The 22242-nt window shown below is 29.4% G+C and overlaps 1 protein-coding gene across 2 annotated transcripts; it reads right to left on the bottom strand.

Annotated features, from left to right (window-relative positions):
* Positions 1 to 14541: 14541 nt before the first annotated feature.
* Positions 14542 to 22031, bottom strand: LOC137817164 (serine/threonine-protein phosphatase PP1 isozyme 3-like). 2 transcript variants are annotated; one of them, XM_068620414.1, is made up of 4 exons: positions 21390 to 22031; positions 16131 to 16690; positions 15824 to 16045; positions 14542 to 14848 (listed from the first exon to the last, which is right to left on the bottom strand). In XM_068620414.1, exons 1-4 carry the CDS (start codon positions 21562 to 21564, stop codon positions 14822 to 14824), a joined length of 984 nt encoding a protein of 327 aa, XP_068476515.1. In that variant the 5' UTR covers positions 21565 to 22031; the 3' UTR covers positions 14542 to 14821. The 2 variants fall into 2 exon arrangements, with proteins under 2 accessions (XP_068476515.1, XP_068476516.1); XM_068620415.1 differs by having other exon boundaries at positions 14542 to 15247; positions 21390 to 22006.
* Between the last annotated feature and the right edge of the window lie 211 nt (positions 22032 to 22242).

Raw genomic sequence — 22242 nt, 5'->3', positions numbered from 1 at the left:
ATACATCTTATCAAATATAATTGACTATCACTCATGATTAGATGATAGAAAACTTTCATCGACTTTCATCAAATAATACATTCTTCTATATGACTTATGTTATCAATAAAACTTAGATATCTTATTAAATTTCTCAACTTAATGCTCAAATAAACACATTAACTTAGTAAATATCCTTGGTAACTACTAACTTTACACATCTTATCACAACAAATCACTTTAATATTCACATTTAATCAGATTATCACATGCTTCCATCTTAGAAGTCACTAAATAATCATCAACCATTGAAATCATAATAACCCACATAAGTTCGTAAAAGAGTTTTAATTGAGTTCTTTGATGCTAAGAAAGATCACTTGAGTGAGAGATTCTCGCTTGAGCAATATTATTCAACATGAGAGAAATTTATTCAACTTTATCCTCACTCAACTGATGGATCATCACATGAGTAACCAATCTTTTTACTTGAGTGATAATCTATCAAGAGAAGAGAGAATTAATTTAGCTTCTTCCTCGTTCAAACAACTAACTATCGCTTAAGCTTTTAAATATTAATGCTCGAAGTTCAAACAAGGAGTCTTTGACACTAAGTTAATCATTTATCGAACCCACATAAACCCTAAACCCTAAAGTATAAACCTTAACCTAGCAATATAGGTAGATATCATCAACTCACAAACAAACTCAATTTCGACTAAAACTCAACAATTTTCATTCAAACGTATCTTTATCATTTCATTTCCAAATTCAAACATTTTTTTAAGTTGAAATTGAATATAATCCTCATAATTTATCTGTAGACATCATAGTTCAAATCAATTTTAATACTGTAAGTATTAAATCTCACCAACAATCTTAACATGTACACATCCATTATTTTACAATCATCTAGGTCATAATATAATATTATATTTCAGCTTTAACAACAAAATATTTAATTATATATGTTTCAAACAATATTCAACTATTCAAACAAAATAACAAAATCAATCATTTAATTTCAAAACATATAATCTCATTTAAACTCAGAAAGTATTTTATGCTAAAGTTATTTTAGGTTATTTTTTCTTACTTATAAACGTCACAATCAAGGGAACTCTACTTTTATAATAGAGCACAATTTACATTCATAGATCTTTTGGTTACTCTTTAAAACCCAATATAACAAACAAACACTCCAGTCCAAACTTAGATTAAAAAAATATTTATTTTTCTCAGTTGACTATACACATGATGAATTCCTAGACCATATATAAAACAAACAAAAAACCATAAATACAAAAAATAGAAAACTTATCTAATAAAAATTTGTTCGATTAAAATACATACAATTCTATTTACCTCCTAAATATACATATATTTCTATTTACCCTAACCAAATGTTAAAAAGTAAAAATGATAAAGGATTTTTAAAAAACCATAGATAGAAAATAGATAATTTAATTTAAGTTTTGTTAGAAAAATGAAATTATTTAAATATTTAAATGAATTAATACCATCACGAGCTTTTATATTTTACAAAATATAAGATAAACCTTACAGGTGGAGTTCTAATGTTGTTGAATTCGCAATTTTATTTAACTCGTTGTTTTTTGTCTATTCACTATTTTTCATGAATCTAATTATCTTTTTTATCTAAATATCTATTCACTATTCGCAATGTTTGTTTATTTTGCTTTCTTGTTATTAGAAAATAAATTATCATTAATGAATTAATTAGGAGAAAACAAAATCGTGTATAGAAAAGACATAAAAAATGTTAAAGCAGTTTTGGACAAACATGTAATCTAATCCACCCAAACCCTATAAACTAAAGAAAATAGTAAATGAAAATAGAATCGTGACTTTTAAAATTTATAAGTAAACAACTACACCACATCAGCGGAACGCTAAGTAGAACGTTAATTAGCCCGCTTATATTTAATTAAAGCATATAACTCAGTTCATTTTACTTTTATTTTTTTTTAGAAGTTTTTATGTTAGGTAATACTATACAACTTAGACATCTCAGCTATGCTGACACATCAAGTAACAACAATCATTTGTCATCACATAGAAAAAAGATACATAGGTAGACTATACCTATTCATAAAAAAATCTAAGAACAGACTAGATGGAAGTCTATTACACCAATGAAATGATTCTTTATAAATAAATCCTAAATTAGCCAACTATCGGCACACACATTCCCTTCACGAAAAATATGAGTAACCCTAAACCTGATTTTTCCACAATAATTAAAACAAGTATTCCATCGATTATAAAACATTAGTCCTAGCAGTAAACGCAACACAAACCAAGACAGAATCACATTCAAGCCAGACATTGGTAAGCCCCATCTTTTGAGTTTGCTCCATAGCATGTATAACTACATAAAACTCAACAACCATAGCAGTCTGAACTTCAAGAAACGCAGAGAAAGCACCAATAAACTCCTCCATACTCCCACGGAAAATACATCCACTATTAGCAAGACCAGGATATCCCCTAGCAGCCCTATCAGTGTTAATTTTAACCCAGCCTGGTGAAGGGAACTCCCATATAATAGAAAGAGGACAAAGAACTTTACTAATACGAGTATTAATACCAAAAAACTTAATCACATTGAAATTCAACATATCATTCTTCATTGAAGGTTTAGACGAATCTCCCACTAGACAAGTTAAATCTTTAATTACCGAAATAGTCTTAGAAACATCAATCTTATCTTGAAATCTAGCATAATTCCTCGTACACCATATCATCCAAATAGAAAAAGTTATCACAACAAACTTAATCAATTTAACCAAAAGACTACCATCACTCTTAATAAAAGAAAGAAGATCAACCTTATTAGAGCAATGAGAAAGTAAGAAAAATTTGTCGAACCCAACTCCAAATATACAAAGCATTAAAACATTCAAAAAATAAATGTTGAATAGATTTCTCGCGCTTTTCACAAAGCATAAACATAGAACATAAATGCAAACCTTAATTCTGAATATGTTGATCTGTAGGAACCCGCCCATGAAAAACTTTCCAAAGTACTAGAGTTTTGGAAGGCGGAATAGATGAAAACCAAATGAGTTTACCCTAACCACATGTAACTCTTGGTTCCAAGAAAAAAGTCCTAGCCGATTTAAGAGTGAAATGACCAGACTCTTCTAGAATCCAATTAGGAATATCCTGTTCTTCCCTAACCATAATATGATTAAAAAATGAGGCATCTACTGTAAAGACAAGGGAAAATTCCAATCACAACCTGTCCAAAACTGAGATTGTATTTGGAATGCTAGTACCATCAGATAACTTTGCAATATTTGCTAAAGAAGTAGTAGAACACCATTTATCATTCTAGAAATTAATAAAAAAAGTACTTGTACCAACAGTCCAATAAGTATAATCAAGTATAATAAAATAAAACTGCTTAATTCCAAGTCAAAGAGATGAGGATCTATAAACCATTCTAAACTCATATTTTGATTTAAGAACCTTGGCTTTCAGGAGAAAAGACCAAGGTATGTTGCTATAGGCAAAGTTCCAAGCAAGCTTAAGAAGATATGCATTATTTTCATGACGACGATTAATAAACCTCCATTCTCAAGAGGAGAACAAATCGTATCCCAATTAATGGTAACTATGCATTTTTTCAGAATATCACCAGTCTAAATAAAACTTCGACACCACTATTACACTTGCTTAAGAAGTGAAACAGGTAATTTATACATATTAAAGCTGTAAGCTATAAATTTAGTAATCACCGTATTGACCAACTGAATCTGACCCATCATCCTAAGAGATTTATTTTTCCAAGATGCTAACTTCAATTTGACTTTATCAGCCAAAGGTTGAAGAAATCGACACTATGGAACACCAACAAAGATAGGCACTGCTAAATAATTGAAAGAAAAACAACCATGACTACAAGAAAGAATACGTTGAATTTTGGTGACAAATCTTGCAGAATTATACATGGTGAAAAAACTACTCTTAGAATTATTAACATATTGACAAGAAAAATCACCATATGTTTCAAGAAAAATACTCAAATTTCTGAAAGACTTGTTATCTCCCCTTCAGAAAACAAATATATCATCAGCATACAAAATATGAGAGGGAGAGAGATAACCTTGTAGACCTGTCATATGTAGAATTTTCTTATCATTCACAAGCTTAGAAATACCTCTACTAAGAACTTCCTTTGCAAGACAAATAATTAAATGAGACAAAGGATCACCTTGTCTAACACCTCTACTACAAAGAAAAAAAAAACCATCAAACTACCATTTATTCTGATAGAAAGCATAGTTGAAAGGAGAATTGTACGAATCCAACCGACAAACAAGGGGTGAAAACCAAAGCGTATCAAAATTTATAATAAGAACTTCCAACTCAGAGTATCAAAAGCTTTATGAATATAACTTTGTAAGTCACATTACCTCCTCTAACCTTTTTAGAAAGCATGTTAATAGCTACAGAAGCAATACCAATGCAATCCCAAATTTGTGTACCATGCACAAACTCATATTGATTAGGAGAAATGAAATTATTCTAGTAGCCACATGTGCAAGCCTATCTGCCAGTATCTTAAAAATAATCTTAAACTTGAAATTAGAACAGTAATTGCACTGTAATCTTTAATGGAGTCAGCACCCTGAATCTTAGGAATAAGAGATAACACATTAGTGTTCATTCTAGGGAGAACCCAGTTTTGTTTAAAAAACCTGTTGAACAACATTGCAAACATTTGTCCCAATAATTTCCCAGCAAGAATGATAGAAAACACCACCAAAACCATCAGGATCAGGAGCATTATTACCATTAAGATTAAAAATAGCATTCTTGATTTCCAAAAAATCAAGACATTTAACCAACATCATATTCTCCTCAGAGAAAACTAACTCGGGAATATAAGACCCAATAAAATTTTCCATATTACTTGTATCTGAAACATTAGAAATAGACTCAGCATAAATATTTTTATAAAAGTCCAAAATATGATCCTCAATGAGTTTAGGATCCTCAGTAGCCTCATTATCAATCCATAGACGTTGAATCCCACTATAATTATTTCTCCTTTTGACCACAGCATGGAAAAAAAATAGTATTTCGATTTCCAAACAAATATTGACAGTGAAGAGCATGATCAAGCTCCTCTTTAGCAATCTTTTCTTAATAGAGAAGTTCATCAATATCAAACAAATTAGCGATCTTTATGTTTTGTTATTTGGTTAAATTATTTTTTATAAATAAAAAAATATTATTTTCTTATACTCGTAAATGTGACTAACACCAAAAATTTAAGGTTATTATAGTTACTTTATAATTTTGATTTTTTTTTAAAAGTGATCCAACTAATTTAATATTTATAATAGATAATATTGACTAAACATGAATTTCATCATAGATCATTGCTAAATATTTATTGTTTTAGTATAATAGAATATTTATTAATAGCCATGTTAAAAAAAATCAATTAAAAACTATAAAAAAATAGTTATCTATGAAGTATGTAAATATTTTATATTTGTAATATGTATAAAATAAAAATGCCATGTGGAAATTATAAGGAAATTTGGTCGATTCGATGATTCCTTCGTGGCTAATATTCCCTTTGGGTTTATAAAAAACCACATTGTCAATGTCATTAATTTTATTGAAACAATAATTTGTTAATTAAATACTTTACACAGATGGCAAAGTACTAAATATTACAGATAAATGGTCTTGGAAGTTGCTGAGAACTTCTCTATGCCTTTCAGGACAGATCAAGTATTGTGTAAGGCAAGGCAACACTTAATCTAATTTTTTATTTACTTCGATATGTTTGAGTTTATATCTTATTCCTAAATTTGTACATTAGCTAATTTAATATTTTCTTAAAAAACTTTAGCTATATAACTTTGAATAGTAGTTTTTCAATTATAATGTTATAGTTAGGTTTTTAGGATATTATATACATAACATATTTATAAAGTATGTGTAATATATTTATTTAATTTTACTTAACGTTAGTAAAAAAAACATGTTATCGTCTGATTTATGATTTTGATGATAAAATATAAGACATTTAATACAGAACGTATTTTATAATTCAACATTTTTTGGTATAACAAATTTAAGTTTTATATTTATAAAAAAAAATGTTTACTTGTAATAATAAAATTCAGCACTTTCAAAAAACAACAGTGTCTAGTCTATAACAGTTCATAGCTTGTGATGATATTTAAAAATTAACGAGGTGTACATCAATTTGATGAATCATTTTGTGAGTCATGCTGAACAAGAAAATAAAAATGTCTTTATCATGATACGATACGTCGTTTCTATTGCCTTCCCTTTACGTCTTTATTTTCTAGAAACAAAAATAAATATTATTATTATTAGTTTGAGTAGAAACTACACGTATCTTCCCTTGACAATTTGATTTTTTATATATTTTTTTTAATCAAGGAAAATGATTTAGTTAAGTTGAAAAAAAAAATGTATTTGTTAATGTAGAAAGATAAATAAGAAATTGGTTTGAAGAGAGTAATCCAAAACAGAAGGAAAGGAAGTTGCTTGGAAAGAAAAAGAAAAGGGAGAAGGGGGGAATGCCAATTGTCAAAGTCAACTGACCACAATCCAATCCAATGGATACAAAGTCATGGGATTTGGATTTGGCCAATGTCCTCATTCCTACATGCGCGTCCTGTGAATTTAATGTTGGACGCGGTTTCGCTTTTGATGTTATCAATGGCTACCTATCATCATCATCATCATCCATCTTAGGCCCACTCTGTTCATCAAATGCATATAAGTTCCAACACATTCATAACCTTTGGTGCCCTTCTATTTGTCCTCACCCTTCTCTCCATCACTTTCTCACACTATTAATTTGTCTTCTATTAGGGCTGAAACCGCGTTATTACTTATTTATTGCATTCACTTTCTTAATTACTATTTCGTTATCATAACTATTCATTTAATACTCATATTTTCCTGTGTCTATGAAAATAAAATAAAAAATTAGTGTGTACTTTTAGAATATATAAAGATCACATCTATTTAATTATGTTTGTACTAATTCAATTTTGATTTGATACAATCGATAATTTATAATTTGTAGTTATACATATACCTGTTAGCAAAATCTAAAACAGCTAGACAAGAACTCGTGGAAACTAATAATAAGATAGACAAATTTTTAATCTATAAATTATTTTGATCTGAACAAATGGATATTTCATTTAACAAAAAATCAAACGTTGATTCAATACAGTGTAAGATATTAACTTCTTCTACTATCCGCTCACATTAATAAGTAACTGAAAAGAATCTACGTATTTGTATTATATGCATTTAAAATATTAAATATATAAATTTTATATTTACAAATTTCAAATTTTCTTTGGGTGGGATTGAATATTTAAAAATTAAAAAATTTAAAATGTAGTCGAAGAAGTTTACACATATAATATATTTTTTTATATTTAAAGCAATGCTTATATTGATTTTAGACTTTAACCCCATTATTATTAACTACGACTAATTTACAAGCAAAATGAAGTTGATTCTATAGATGATTTGAAATTCTACGAGGTAAATTCATAATTCAGTTTTTAGTAATTATTATTAAGTATATATTCTAAGTGTTTTGAATTTTATTTTAGAATTTTTTTATTTTAATCCTAATAAATAGAATAATTTGACTGTTTCTAGAAAGTAATTGATAAAAAATTAATATTTCATTAAGAAAGATTATTTTATTTAAAAATATCACTTAAAAAGGAATTTTCTCACTTAAATGAGCATAATTTGATGAGAAAATATGAAAAAAAAAATGTCTTCTTAAAGGATTATTTTTGTTTGTTTAAATGAAGCTACTTGAATACATGTTGGTTATTTAGGCGGGGAGTTGCTAGAATGAAAAAGATTGTAAATATCTTTAGTTTTACCCCATTAAGATTATAATAAATAAAGATATAGGAGGAGATTTTATATAACAGTTTCACTGTAATAATTATGATTAAAATAAATAAACAAAAACACACCTTGATAGTTGCCGTTTTCATAATTTATTAAAATTAGTTTATTGGAGACCGTATAATTTCAAATAGATGATAGCTGTAACAAGTCATCTCTCAATAAATTTTAATAATTAAAATAGGAGGGGTTGAGATTGTTATAAAAAATATTAAATAAATAATTGTAGAACAGTTAAGAAAACAGCAGGTTGACTCTTAACTTCGTTCCATAATAATTCAACACTAATTATCTTAAGATTCTCACACTGAACTTAAAGTAACAAAAATCAATCAAAATTAATAGAATCTTATTAGCAGGACACACGTCTAGCAAGATAAACGTCTACTGACATTTTCAATATCTCATTTGTCTCCAAACACGTCTACCCATAAAATATTTATCTTTTAACCCTTGAACTAAGTGAATACGAGATTGATTAGAACTAAGTGAACTAAACTAGAACTCTAATAAAGAAGAGAACTAAATCCTCAATAATCATTAAAAAACAATTCCTTAACAAAAAAAATAGAATTTAAAAAGATGATACTTTCTAACACAAATTGTTATAGAGAATTTTAAGAATAAAAATTTATTGAACAAAAATCTCAAAATTCATTGCAAGATCACAAGAAAATCAATCAAAAAGATTTTATCCTTCCATACAGAGGCAAAACGAAAAGATTTCATAGAAGAAAATAAAGAAAACTAAGGAAACTCTAATGCTTTGATTTTTTAATGTCGTTGTGAATCTTTGAAGCTCGATGATTTTTTCTTGAAGCTTGTCTCTTTTTTATAGGTTTTTCTGCTTCAAGGATCTCAAAAAAATATTTTGATTTCTCCACTTCTAACTTTTCAGAATTCTTGAAATATATATATTAATAACTAATTGAAGGATATATTCAATAATCAATCGTATCTCTCATTTCTTTTAAATATTTTTTGAATACCTTACACATACCAAAAATATCTATGAAATGCATCCTTATATGTACCCTCATAATAATGGTGACACAAATAATGCATCCATATATGCGTCACCCTCATTATGGTGACACATGTAGGGATACATTTTAAATATAGATCAATCCCACAAAGAGTACTCACTCAATTCTCATACTCACCTATATACTCATAATTTATTTTGTTCCCACTGACTTAAGTGTTGAAAATCTTCTACAAGTGGATTTCTCATCATTGTCTTCAGAGACATCAACGATCATATCTTGAGATCATAACCCGGCTTGCTAGGAAAACCACATTCCCTTACCTCGAAAGATCTACGTTCTTTTCTTATAAGAACAATAAAGAAGTAGAAATTGAAGAAAAGAGAAAAAAAAAAAAAAAGTAACTCAATAAGTTAGATTATTGGTCAAATTTTACAATGAAGGAAGAAAATAATTTTAGATATTTGAATTTAAGGAGTAGGAAAAATGAGAAATGAAGACGAGAGAATGAAAAGCAAAATAAGTTTTATTTTTCTATTTTGCAAAAGAAAAAGAAATAAAATTTTCATATTTTTTTTTATATAAAGTTTTCATGTTAAGCATTATTATGCAACTTGATATCTCAGCTAAACTGACACCCCAAGTAACAATAATCATCTATGAAAAAATATTATTAAAAGAAAAAACAAAAAGAAAGAAAATACAAAAAAAAATATGGGGGATTAGACAAAAATTCATATATTTACAAAAATGATATATAGGTAAACTAACTCTTTATTTTCAACTTTTTTTTCCAAATCCATTTTTAATTTATATCACACTCTTACATTATCATAAAAAAATTAGTCCCTACAATTTACATTATTTTGGTAGGTAAAAAGATCCTAATTTCTCAAAGGGGGTTCAAACATTCTGTATCAACTTCTAATTAGTAGAATTACTCCCTAGTGAGAACATTAATGACTAATTTTAATTTAGTTTTATCATATTTTTGCATTGTGCATCAATTGTACCATGACATAGGTTAAGTAAGTCAAGTCATGAATGATGCTTATATTGTTATAAGAGTATCTCTAACATAATCACCGTAACATTTAACTTGATGATAATCATCAATCTAACAATTGATATTAGATTGAAGTTTGATTCTCAATGTAGAAATTGTTAGGAAGAGATTCTTCTAGATTAGGTATACAGGCATTCCAACCCATTTTAGTAGAGGGGCGTGCTATTTGTTTGCATCCATTAGTTTGTAAGGTTGCATCAATTATACTATCGTGTAACTTCAATGAAGAAGAACACATATTAATTTTAAAAAAATTTATTCTACAATATTAATTGTTTTATTATAATTTGTAAAATATTGAGGTTATAATAAATTAATTTAGGTTAATTTGTGTAAGAAAATAATATTTGTGTAATTTAGTGAGATAATGATATAATTTACTAAAATAAGTTTATTTTGTGAGTCATTTATATTAGGAATAGTTTTGTGAAGTTCAAAATTGACATCTTTATTGTACCGGTCGATACCGAACGAGCCATTCTCGGCCAAGGTGACATACCGCCCTAGCCAAAGGACACCTCAAGGCACACAATAAATAATAGTAATGACAATTACAATAGCACTTAATTAGTCAAATTCATATCCTGAAATATGCGGGAAATATATCTGACGAATCCGTCAACAATTGATTAACTGAAAACTGCACATCTTTATTAATTAGGGACCTCGATACATGTCAGTTAATAACTGATATCCGACCCATTACCATAAGGGCCCGTAACTAACACTATAAATAAAGCCCTCTGCGGAGGTGTAAGGTACGTTTTTCATATTCTACCAGAATACACTTAAATCATAGCACTGAATTGAGCGTCGGAGTGCAATCGCAAGTACCCCCGACCGGCAGAGCATCAATAGCGAAGGAAGGAAGCTTGAAGAAACTCAAGGATTACCGACACGTCAACAATGGTACAACAAGTTTCAAGTACAATCTGGGTCCCTTTTTGTCCATACAGATACATTTATATTATAATTTATCACATACAATCTTTTCAATTTTTATATTATATTTGGTTAGTGAAAAAAGAATACAAACACACTAATCTCTTTATGAAGTGAGCCTTGGGTTCTATATTGAGTAAAACTTTCTCAAGTTTTAACTCATTTTGTTTCTACATTTTTTTTTATTAGCAATCAAGAATATATATATAGATAAGAAGTACTTTAGGGGTGATTCAACCCTTATACAAAAAGGTATGAGCAGTCTAACTGCAAAACATCTTTGAACCATCTAAAAAAACAAAACAAATCCAAATAAAACCATACAAAACCTGACATATTTACATAGTACCATTTTTACCTTGTAGTTTTTAATGAAAAAAAATAATACAATATTGTTACATGTTTTTCTCAACTTTCTTTGATGGAAAATTAGATAAAACAATCAGAGAGAGGAGATAAAAATTATATTTCTTACCCCTCCTAAAATCATTAAGAACGACTGAGGGGATTCTCTCTGCCTAACTATTAGGATCCTACAGAAAAGTTTGTCACAAAAAAATTATTTAATAACTAGTATTGATATCCTAAGAAACGAAGAACTCTTTTTTATATAATTAAAAATTATAATAAATAATTTTTTTAAATACATACATTATATTATTATGGATTTTAAAATTATTTTAGAAAAGTAATTATATAAAATATTTATATTACTATTTAATTTTATATTATAATTAATGGACGTAAGTTAAACATACTTAGAGAAAGATTTGGAATTTGGAATTTAAGATCAAGTGTATATTTACCCTCAGAAACATAGGATATATTTTAATAGTAAAATGACGCACAATTATGACATATATAAACACACAATAATAATTAAAAAAAACATATGTAGAAAATAAAATTGATACTTATTGTCTCATGAAATTACAAACAAGGGAATGAATGAGATTTTTTTTTCTCAGCGAATGAATGAGAATTTATCTCTACTTACTGTTAGAGTTTTTCGTCCAATATTGAAAATTATTTAGTTGTAGAAAGAAATTTTATAATAATCAGACAAAAGCAAGAGCTCCTAGTTCGAGTACTTAGCAAATGTGTATCTTGTCATAAACTCACTCATATAATAAGCATAAATGATTAATATCAATTAAAATAACACAACAAATATTTATAATTAATATAATAATAAACAATTCAAAATTCACAACATTCCAACCACACACTGAAGGAAGTACATATAGGCAAACAATTTTAGGTTGAAATTTATCAATCAGCCTTAATGATGTGATTGCGATGGTGAAGTCATTTGGATCACTAGATAAAGGTCGAAATGATCCAGAAAATAATAATTAGGCTGTTTCTTCCTGCACCCTAACAAATTTATTCCTGCACCTATCATTTTAAAAAAAAACTATTTTACCCCTTTAAAACATGAATTTTGAATTGCTCTTTCCAGAATATTTTCGGAATATATTTCCCGAAATATATTTTATTAGTTCCGGATTTACCAATCTAGAAATAAAAGAAAATGTGTTTTAGAAAGGATATTTTACGGAATCTCTATTCCAGAAAATTTTTGCTTATGAAACCCCTATGTCGGAATTATCCAACACTATGAAAGGATATTTTCGGTATTTTAAAGAATTTAGAGGTGCAGGCAGAAACTCCCTAATAACTAATAAAATGTGCTTTTTTTTTCTAATATGGATATATATATAGCCGTGAAGGCCCAATTTTAATGGAGGAGAGTTATGAGACAAGTTTGGGGGAGTTTCTTCTTCAATTCCAACAAATTTCTCCCTCTACTACATTATTTTTGAAAAAAAAAATTCTATTTTAAAATAGTTTCTGAATTTCTTTATTCGAAAACATTTTGATGTTTTCGGAACATATTTTCCAAAATCATAAAATATATTTTCAGGAAACATTTTTCAGAATAATTTTTTTATAGCATATTATATATGTTATGGAATGTATTTTTCAGAATAATTTTTTCATAGTATATTATGAAAAAACGAAAAATCAAATAAGATATTTTGATCATTTCACTTAATTGATGGGATGCAGGTGCAGGAAGAAATACCACATGTTTGAACTATTTAGTAAATAGTTTATATGTTTAAATGATTAAAAAAATCAAAATCAAAATTGATGACACCTAATTTAGTATTTGGAATACTTTTAACATAAAATAAATAAAACAGGAGATGTAATTAGACGTTTAATGTAGCTTAAAATTTAAGTAATTTTTTTCTTTTAACGTGACTAACTATCTTATATATTTCAAACACTGAAAAACTCAACTAATTTAACGAGGATGCTGAATAAATGAAGAGATATCTCGTGCTAAAAAGTTTCTTTTTTATAATAAAGTCCATGAACTACTAGAGAATTTGAAGGTCTATTACAGAAGTTTCATCCTAAATTAGCCCTTTTATTTATATTTGGTAGTTATTTCCTCCATCGGATCAAATTAGAATTTACACTCATTTTTTTTATCTAAAATGACAAAAATACTTTTAAATAAAAGAAGGATATATATCAGAATATTTCTTAATTCTTGTCCAAGAGCAGGTTTACGAGAAATATTTTTTTAATTGTCAGAATCTTTTTCTGAAATATATTTTTGAATTTTGTTTTTTGGAATTGATTTTTTAAAATAAAATATATTTCTTGATTTTGTTTTTTAAAATGTACTTTTTATGTTTTCAAATTATATTTTCAGAATAAGATTTTGAATTTTATATTAAAGCTTCATTCTGAAACATAAAAATTATTCCAAATTTATTTTCAGAATGTATTTTTTTGAATTCTGAATATTCATTTATAGAATAGAAGACAACTTAGAAATTTAAAAAGGAATGAGATGTAAGTAACAATTTATAAGGTGTAGGAAGAATTTGTCATTATATTATTTTTATATATAAATCTTTAGGGGAGAATCTGCAGACTAATATTGATGCAGTTTTAATTTCTATAACATGCATAAACAAGCTTTTCCATTCCCAGTTATACAAAGTAAATTATTCCTCTAGTCTTTAATATAATTAAGACACTTCAAATACAATAACACGTATCTATAAAAAGTATTTTAGTTGAATTTTTATTTTTCAGTATCAAATTAATTTTCATTATTAATAAATTTTAACATTTTCTCCATAGCATTCATTAATACAAAACATAAATGCTCATAATATTTAATAGATATAAATCAAGAAAAAAAAATTAAGTTGTATAAAACTTATAAAATAGATCAATAATTTATTTTAAAATGTGTTTTATAATAAGAATAGGAAGAAACAGCTTAATGTGATCAGCGTACATCTTTTTGATATTGCTACTGCTGCTATTTTGAATTCACTGCAAAATAAGCTTTGTTTATGAATATCTTTATGTGTATTATGTGATTTAGAAGAAGCTTCAATATATACAGCATGGAGCAGCAGCTAGCAACTAACTTGGAAAACAACTCATCATAAGTATAACCTACTGTTATCTACAATTCATCATCTGCATGATCCACACAGACTGTATAAACACAGAATGATTTATGCAGTGTACTTGAAAAATATATTTCTAAGTTTTAGCATGTGATTTGGCCAAAATCTTATTTCTTCATTTCTCATTATTTTCATCCCACAAGCAAAGGGATATAATACTTACATTCTAACCAACCAAGCGCCAACATTGACAATGGTGAAATAACTTCCAAATGACATTCAAAGGTTAATTCACTATAACACCAAGGGAGATCGACATTCAGCTATCCCTAAAGGATTATATTCATACTTGTATTCTTCCTCACACTAAAGTGAGCACCAAACACTTCTTCCAATGTACCAAACATTTACTAATTGTAGTCACGTTCATCAGGTCATGCTTTAGCACCAAAAAATGATTGCTGGAAGAGCAGGGAAACAAAAGAAAGATTGTAAACATATCGCAAAATATTGTTCAATGGTTTATAGACAAGGACATGCTCTGTTATTGGCTACAAAAAGAATAAAACACAAGAATCTTCATAAGTTTCAATTTTGTTTTTGATAAGGGACATCAGCTCCACTATACATTATGTAATCCCAAATCCATGAAAAGATCAACTATTTAAATTTATAATTATAATTAGGGAGTTTTTCTTATTTATTATGAAACATAGACAACTCCCTCTATGAGAAATCCAGACATTACTTACAAGTTACAACTAAAATATGAACATAATATAGATTTGTGGTCTTTGGTCCATGTTATTTATCTCTACCCGAAGTCACATTGAATTCCTGTCAGACGAGAGCTAACAAATCTGCATAAAGTTGCCATTCTTTCTCTGTAAATATGGCTTACCAAAAATAATCATATTTTTTTGTAAACTCTATATATTTGATCCATATATTTCTAATCTTCCAAGGAACTAAAGCTACATTCTTTGAATTTATGACGTAGCAAACGTGTTCAAAGAATCTGAGTGTGACATACAATGAGCTAAAGACACTGGGTTTGGGACTAACATTAATACCGCACCAGCCGTTAACCTAAATTACTCACTTAGTCCTTTGACAAAAATTAGTGCATGAAGCTCCCACAAATTTAGGTGTCTATAGGGTTACATGGAGACAACCTTATCCAAAGTGAGCAGAAAGGCTATTTCCACTGCTAGAATACATTAATACACTGAAGAAAAGTTATTGTTATGCCCCGCCCTTAAGAATCCTGTTTTATACTTGAACTTGATATTACTTAATAGTCACGTTTTAACTATTTCCTCAAGGTTTTCAGCACATATCTATGCTTAAAACTCAAATTAATTTCTGCTACATTAATTTACCCTTTTTTGTTGAATAGTTGCAAGGTATGGAATGGATTCAAGGAATCAAAATACCTTGGCTTTTGTTGGAGTACTAGGCTTAACTGTGGTAGTGCTCCCAAAACGAAATATACTAGGCTTTTTTTCTACAGGCTTCAATATTTGAAAAGAGCAAACGAGTGACTCATCAACAGTCATCATTGCACCAGCATTGTCAAACTCTCCACAGTAATTAGGTGCCGAGAAGATAGTTACAAGTTGTCTGTCAGCAAAGAATTCATATCCGTCTTCCACAACCTGTGACATGGAACATATACAATCAGCATATTGTACATTTTGGATTTCCAGCATTATAATCACACATTGGAAAAGAATATGAAACCTGATGGGCCCTGCAAATCAAATCAAGATCATGCTTCTGAAGGAATTCTGTCACCCTGTCAACACCAAATGTATAGGAAACTCCACGTTCATTTTCTCCCCAACCCCGAATGTCACTGCTAGGATCAGACCAAAGGAGGTCACATAGTAGACCAGTTTCGGGCACTTCAGAAGGACGCGGCAAACTCTTTATCTGATTTAAATTGTGTAACTCAGGAGAGAGTCCACCATGCATGCAGAGTATTTTTTCATCAATTAGAGCTGCCACTGGCAAACAGTTGAAGCATTCTGTGAACACTTTCCAAAGCTTCACATTGAATCTTCGTTTACACTCATCATAAAATCCATAGATGCGGTTTATAGAAGCACATTCATGGTTGCCCCTCAGAAGAAAGAAGTTATTAGGATATTTTATTTTATAAGCCAGAAGGAGACATATAGTCTCCAAGCTTTGCTTCCCACGATCAACATAGTCCCCTAAAAATAAGTAATTAGAACGAGGAGGCAACCCACCGTACTCAAAAAGTCGCAGAAGGTCAGAATATTGACCATGGATATCTCCTGGTAACACAGAAATGAAACAAAATATCAGTTTCAATCTTGAATAACAAAATATGAATTTCATTCAGGACCAAAAAATAAAAAGTCATGCACGATGGTTACCTACAACTTTTAGCCCAAACTCCAAATCTTATTGTCAATACGGGATGCTAATGTTCACCTAGATGTAAAATCATTTAAAAAGAAGACAGTGCCTAGCAGTTAACATGGAAATTTAGACTGCGTGACAGATAGAACTACTATTTGGAATAATATTCCCTCTCTTAATAGTGAGAACCAGTTCTAAAATGTAAGTTGGTTAGGGAGTGAATATAAGGTGAAAATGAGAGGTAACAGGTAGGAGGTAGAGGAGTATTTTCACATGAAGCTACTTGAAAAGTTGGAAAGCATAGAACTTTAGCTTATGCACCCAGGGATTGAAGTATTTTGGCACATGAGATAGACAATTTTTTGTTACGTATAATGCACCTCCATAGATTTAAACTTGAGACATTTTGAAAATCAATGATCGATTGGAATGAACTAGGATTAAAATCATTAATTCCGACCTCATCCACAAAAGCTTTATTAAACTAGCAATATATTATTAGAAACTAGAGGGTTGAAACTAGAAGACAAGAATGAAGAATGAATTATGGAGAAAATCATGCAAGCAATGTCCAGAAAAACAGTGATATAGAAATTTTACTCAATAACTTATGAGTGCTTAACAGCAAATTATTTCAGTATAAATTTCATAGGTTGTATAGCAGTAAAAAACTTTAACTACTTTCGGAACTTGTTTATACCGGGAGAAGATAATATTAGATGGTCTTGGACTATTTTATAACCCCTGTTAATCTTTTGTATGTCATATAATGAAAATGTTATTAATTCTTTATTGTACAATTTGAATGTGTTATGTAGACATCGGTTAGAACCATAGACATGTGATGGTTTAGGATTAATTTCTTTACCGGCAGACATGCTTCTCAACTCGTAGTAAATTAAGGTACTTGAGTTGCAGAGGGAACAAATTCATGTTTCAGTATTTACAAGTGAAAATATGTGAGACATTTGCTACTACAATTGACGAGTTTTGGTTTCCATAATAAACAAATCCACACACAAATGTTTTGCTTTGTTAAAGTCCTTGTGAAGATAATTAAGTATCTTGAAAGATTCTTATTCATTCTATAATAAATCCTGACTTAGATAAAGCTTGATGCAGTAGGTTATGAGAAAACCTCAGTTGAATTTAGCACACTTCTATTTTTAAAAAGTAAGACGAGCAAAGGCATCACAATAGAGGAAGAATCCCAACTATGTTGCTATCTCTAACCCTGTCAATTAACACACCAAACTTCTATGAAGCAATCACTTTAACAGAATAAGAAGAGACAAATTAACATCCCTAAAATAGAATTTAACAATTTAGCATACCTCTCTCAAGGGAAGGGTCTCTTTTAGTTCAATATGATAAAATATGAAGCAATCTAAAGAATCTAATAGAAAATCGTATTTTTAGGTACGCAAGATATTAATATATCAAACATGAATGGACAAGAATTCTGAGGTCTAGGAAAGGTCAGACAAACACAACCTTATCAACAACAACCTCATCAAAGTCAACATTATCAACAATAATAATAACCAAGCCTTATCCCATTTTAGTGAAGACAGAGGTAGCTTCACAGACTACACGATTCACTTAAAGACCAAAGTTTCAGATGATACACACCCCTAACAATATAAGAAAAGAAAGAGTTGTGCAGACCACATCTATTCAAAGCCATAAAATTTATAACTGTTTTTTTCTTTTTAAGATCACTCCACTCATCATTAACCATTTTCATATATATATATATATATGATTCCATGAGTTTCTTATAGATTGTTTGAAAGATTTTCTAAGTTACTTTTTTTTCTCAATTTTTTTATATGCTGACGTATATATCAATTAGAAGTCCTGACTTCATAAGAAAATGCACTTTTTATAATAAAGATTTCTTGCTAAATAAGATCAATTTGATGGTCTCAATCACTATATTTGTAAAGATAAAATAAATGTTGATTTTTCACTATAAAATGTTGATTTTTCTCCTTATTATATATAATAATTTCATAAATATTAACGTTTTCAAAATTGTAAAGTATAATAAGTTAATCAATATAATAAATTAATCTAATAAATATATAAATATCATTTTTTATAGGGGTGCATTAAATCACTACAAGAAAATCATGAAATAAAAACCAATTTTAGAGACAAAAAATAATTAGTTGTTATATTAACTAAATTAGATACCATTTTAGAAACTAAAAAAACTTTTGGTTTCTAAATTAGTTTATATTATTGTTAAATGGTTTTTAAATTGGTATCTAATTAGCTACCAAAGTTTTTGCTACCAAATTTAAAATATAAATAATTGGTAGTTAAAACCTTGGTAGCTAATTAGATATTAATTTAGAAACTATTTAACAATAATAGAAACTAATTTAGAAACCAAATTTTTTTTAGTCTCTAAAATGATCTCTATTTAGTCACTATAACAACTGATTATTTTTTGTCTCTATAATTGGTTTCTATTTCACGATTTTCTTATAGTGAATCACTCATGTTTAGCATCAACAAACTGGTTAATGTTTTATTGCTTTCACAATTGTAAGTAGGGTTGACAAAACCAGCCAGGACGACCCACTATCATTTAGGTGAGACAGGTTACCTTTTTGAACCCGCCAACATGTATTGGTCTGACCTGTCTAACCCACTAACCTGAGAGGTGGTAGGCGGGGCCAACCTGCATTTTTATTTTTGGCATTTTTAAAGAGGACTCTCATGCTTTTGGAATAAAAATTGTTTATTTAAATTAATTTCTTTATACATCATTTGATTCATTGAAGTATTGTTGATAACTACTTTAATTTGTTAGGTATTAAACCTTCTTTCATTAGAATATTAAAATTTGATTTAATTTTATTTCTCTTTCTTGTATTTTTATTGTACAAAAAGTTATATCAATGATTATAATCAAGTAAATAGATCTAAAAAAATTACATAAAAAGAAAAAAATTGAAAAGTGGCAGACCAGCCCGCCAACCTATCAACTCGTCCTGTGATAGGGCGGGTTACTATTTTCAGCCTGCACAATCTTGGAGAGTCAACACGCCAACGACAACGACAGGTCAAACCAAAATAGGTCGGGATGACCCATTTTACCACCTTTTATTCTAAGACTTGTTTTGTCATTTCAATTTAAAGACACTCTATTGTTTGTATTTAATAAAAAAATTATTTTAAAATTTTCCTTACCTTCGGTTATTATTCTCCTCTAGAAAGTGCTTCTCAAATTTGCACTCATTGGTTCCCGCTTCTAAAATTTTCGCTCACTACTTATTTTCCTTCTTCCCCCTTTTGCTTCTTTCTTTGCTTTTCTTCTTTGTTTATTACAAGCCTGCAACTCAACAATACTGTGCTCACGGTGATGCAACTCAACACAACATAGGTTTTTTCTTTCTTTTTTCTTCCCTCTTCTATAATTTTTGTGTAACTTATAGAGTGTATATGCACTTGATCTTTCACCTAAAATGGAATGTTAAGATTACTTGATCATCGGGGATGTTAAGATTACTTGATCTTCTTCCTGAAACAGGATGTTAAGAGTGAGATATATTATTTGTTCCTCATTTCTCTATTTATATTTACTTTTTTAATTAGAATGGATTCACGAATGCTTTTTGTGTGAGGGACGTGTATAAGGGGGTGGACTGTGTCATCTCTGACGTGTCTAAGAACAAGTTTGTATCTGGCTCAAATAGGTATATCAAACACCGCGTCGTTCATGCATCCGCGATGTGCCTGTGTCGAAGATGTGTCCGAAGCACGAAAACGGAGCCTCCACATTGTGTCAAAACTTCATAGGTCAAGGTCAATAGCAATTTAAATATGCATTCCTCTCTTAACCTTCCAATGTGCCTTTTAAGAACAAAAATGTGATGAAACTTTGAGCTCCCAAAATAGGCAATACCCAGAAGGCAATGATTGACCCTAACAATACTCTCTCAACGAATTTGAGATTGGAACAACATTGACGTTGTTTGTGGGGATAGAAAAGTACGAATCATCATTCCCTTAGTCCTTCACAATCCTCATTTTCTTAGTCCTCAATGGGGGGTTGTTCTAGTACACCCAATAATCTCACATCATTTAGGAGTTGAGGTCAAGAGTAATCTAAATACATCTTTCTCCCTTAACCCTATAAGAAACCTTTTAAGAAAAAAATTGTGATCAAACTCCGAACTATAAAATGGAAAAAATCTTAGATGTGGTGATTAATCTCAACGATGTTATTTCAATGGACTTAGAATCGGAACATTGACATTGTCTGTGGAGTAGAAAAGTGGTTCTAAGTATGAACTTTTGTTCCCTTACTATCGAGAGGTCTTATTTTAATACTTTGGATTCCGTGATTGAATCTAGTGATTTTATCTGAGCAGACTTGATGTGAATGAACTTAATTAAGAGCAAGATACATCAAATTTGATCTCCAATTCAATAATAACACACCATAACTGATTTGTTTTGTACTAAAAGAATTATCCCATAGCTTTAACTTGTTTTTTGTCATACAGAAGATCATAAAATTGAGACGATCATAGAAAAATAAAATTGAGCAAGAAATAGAAACATGTGGTCGAGGGGGAAAGAAAAGAAAAGTACCACAGATCTTGAGTGGTGCGTCGAGTTCCAAGAGGTTGGGCTGGTTGGAGAAGATATCCCTGGAGACAAGACAAAGCTGCTTGATTTCAGGCTCAGAAAGTTGCACCTGCTTGCCGGGTCTGCCTCTGACTTCGAGCAGCTTATTGATGATACCATCAAGAACCCCACGTTCCATTCGGAGTCTGAGGTCTCAAAAGTCAAAATAAGAAAGGAAAGAACAAAGTGAAAGGAAAGAAAAAGAGGTAGTAGGTAAGGTAATAACAGCAGTTTGAAGTTGCGAGTAGTTGGTTGTCTATATATTGACAACGATCATCTTAGCTTTAAGTCAAATTCAAGTAGAAGAGCTTAATCATATTCGGGTTTTCTGAGTAGAAGAGCTTAAGAAAGGAGTGGAGGGCGTTGAAAAGTGGAAAGTGAAAAGAACATATTCGAACGCGTAGAAGAATAAAGTGGGAGCCAGGTGAGTGCGTTGAGGTCCCAGAAATACAAGGGAACTTGTTTCACATCACTTCTCCTGTTTTTTTCCCAAACTAAATGGCCCAATTGCTAAATCATCATATTTTTCAACGCGTAAAACAGGTACCCACCCACTTCTCACTGCATCATTCTTTCTGTCCTAATCAATTTAATTAGGTACTTACTATTTAAGTAACGTCAACTACTTCTTTCTTATTCAGTTTTAGATAATAATTATAAGAAAAATAACTCTTCAAAGATATTAAATCATAAAATCGCATACAAAACGAAGTATATATACGTGTAACTAAACAAATTAATCTCTTACCATGAGTCCTACGTCTACCTATTTTATACCAACCTTGAGGATAGAGACTGCAGAAGATATTCACATAAT

The sequence above is a fragment of the Phaseolus vulgaris genome, unplaced genomic scaffold (genome assembly GCF_000499845.2).
Source record: "Phaseolus vulgaris cultivar G19833 unplaced genomic scaffold, P. vulgaris v2.0 scaffold_18, whole genome shotgun sequence".
Classification (NCBI taxonomy): domain Eukaryota; kingdom Viridiplantae; phylum Streptophyta; class Magnoliopsida; order Fabales; family Fabaceae; genus Phaseolus; species Phaseolus vulgaris.
This window is presented reverse-complemented; position numbering and strand designations above follow the sequence as displayed.

Coding starts and splice junctions, on each gene's coding strand:
- LOC137817164 (XM_068620414.1), bottom strand. CDS start 21,564: ATGGAACGTGGGGTTCTTGATGGTATCATCAATAAGCTGCTCGAAGTC. Junction 16,691..21,389: donor CGCACCACTCAAGATCTGTG/GTACTTTTCTTT, acceptor CTGTGTTACCAG/GAGATATCCATGGTCAATAT. Junction 14,849..15,823: donor GTACTCCAACAAAAGCCAAG/GTATTTTGATTC, acceptor CTGCTCTTCCAG/CAATCATTTTTTGGTGCTAA.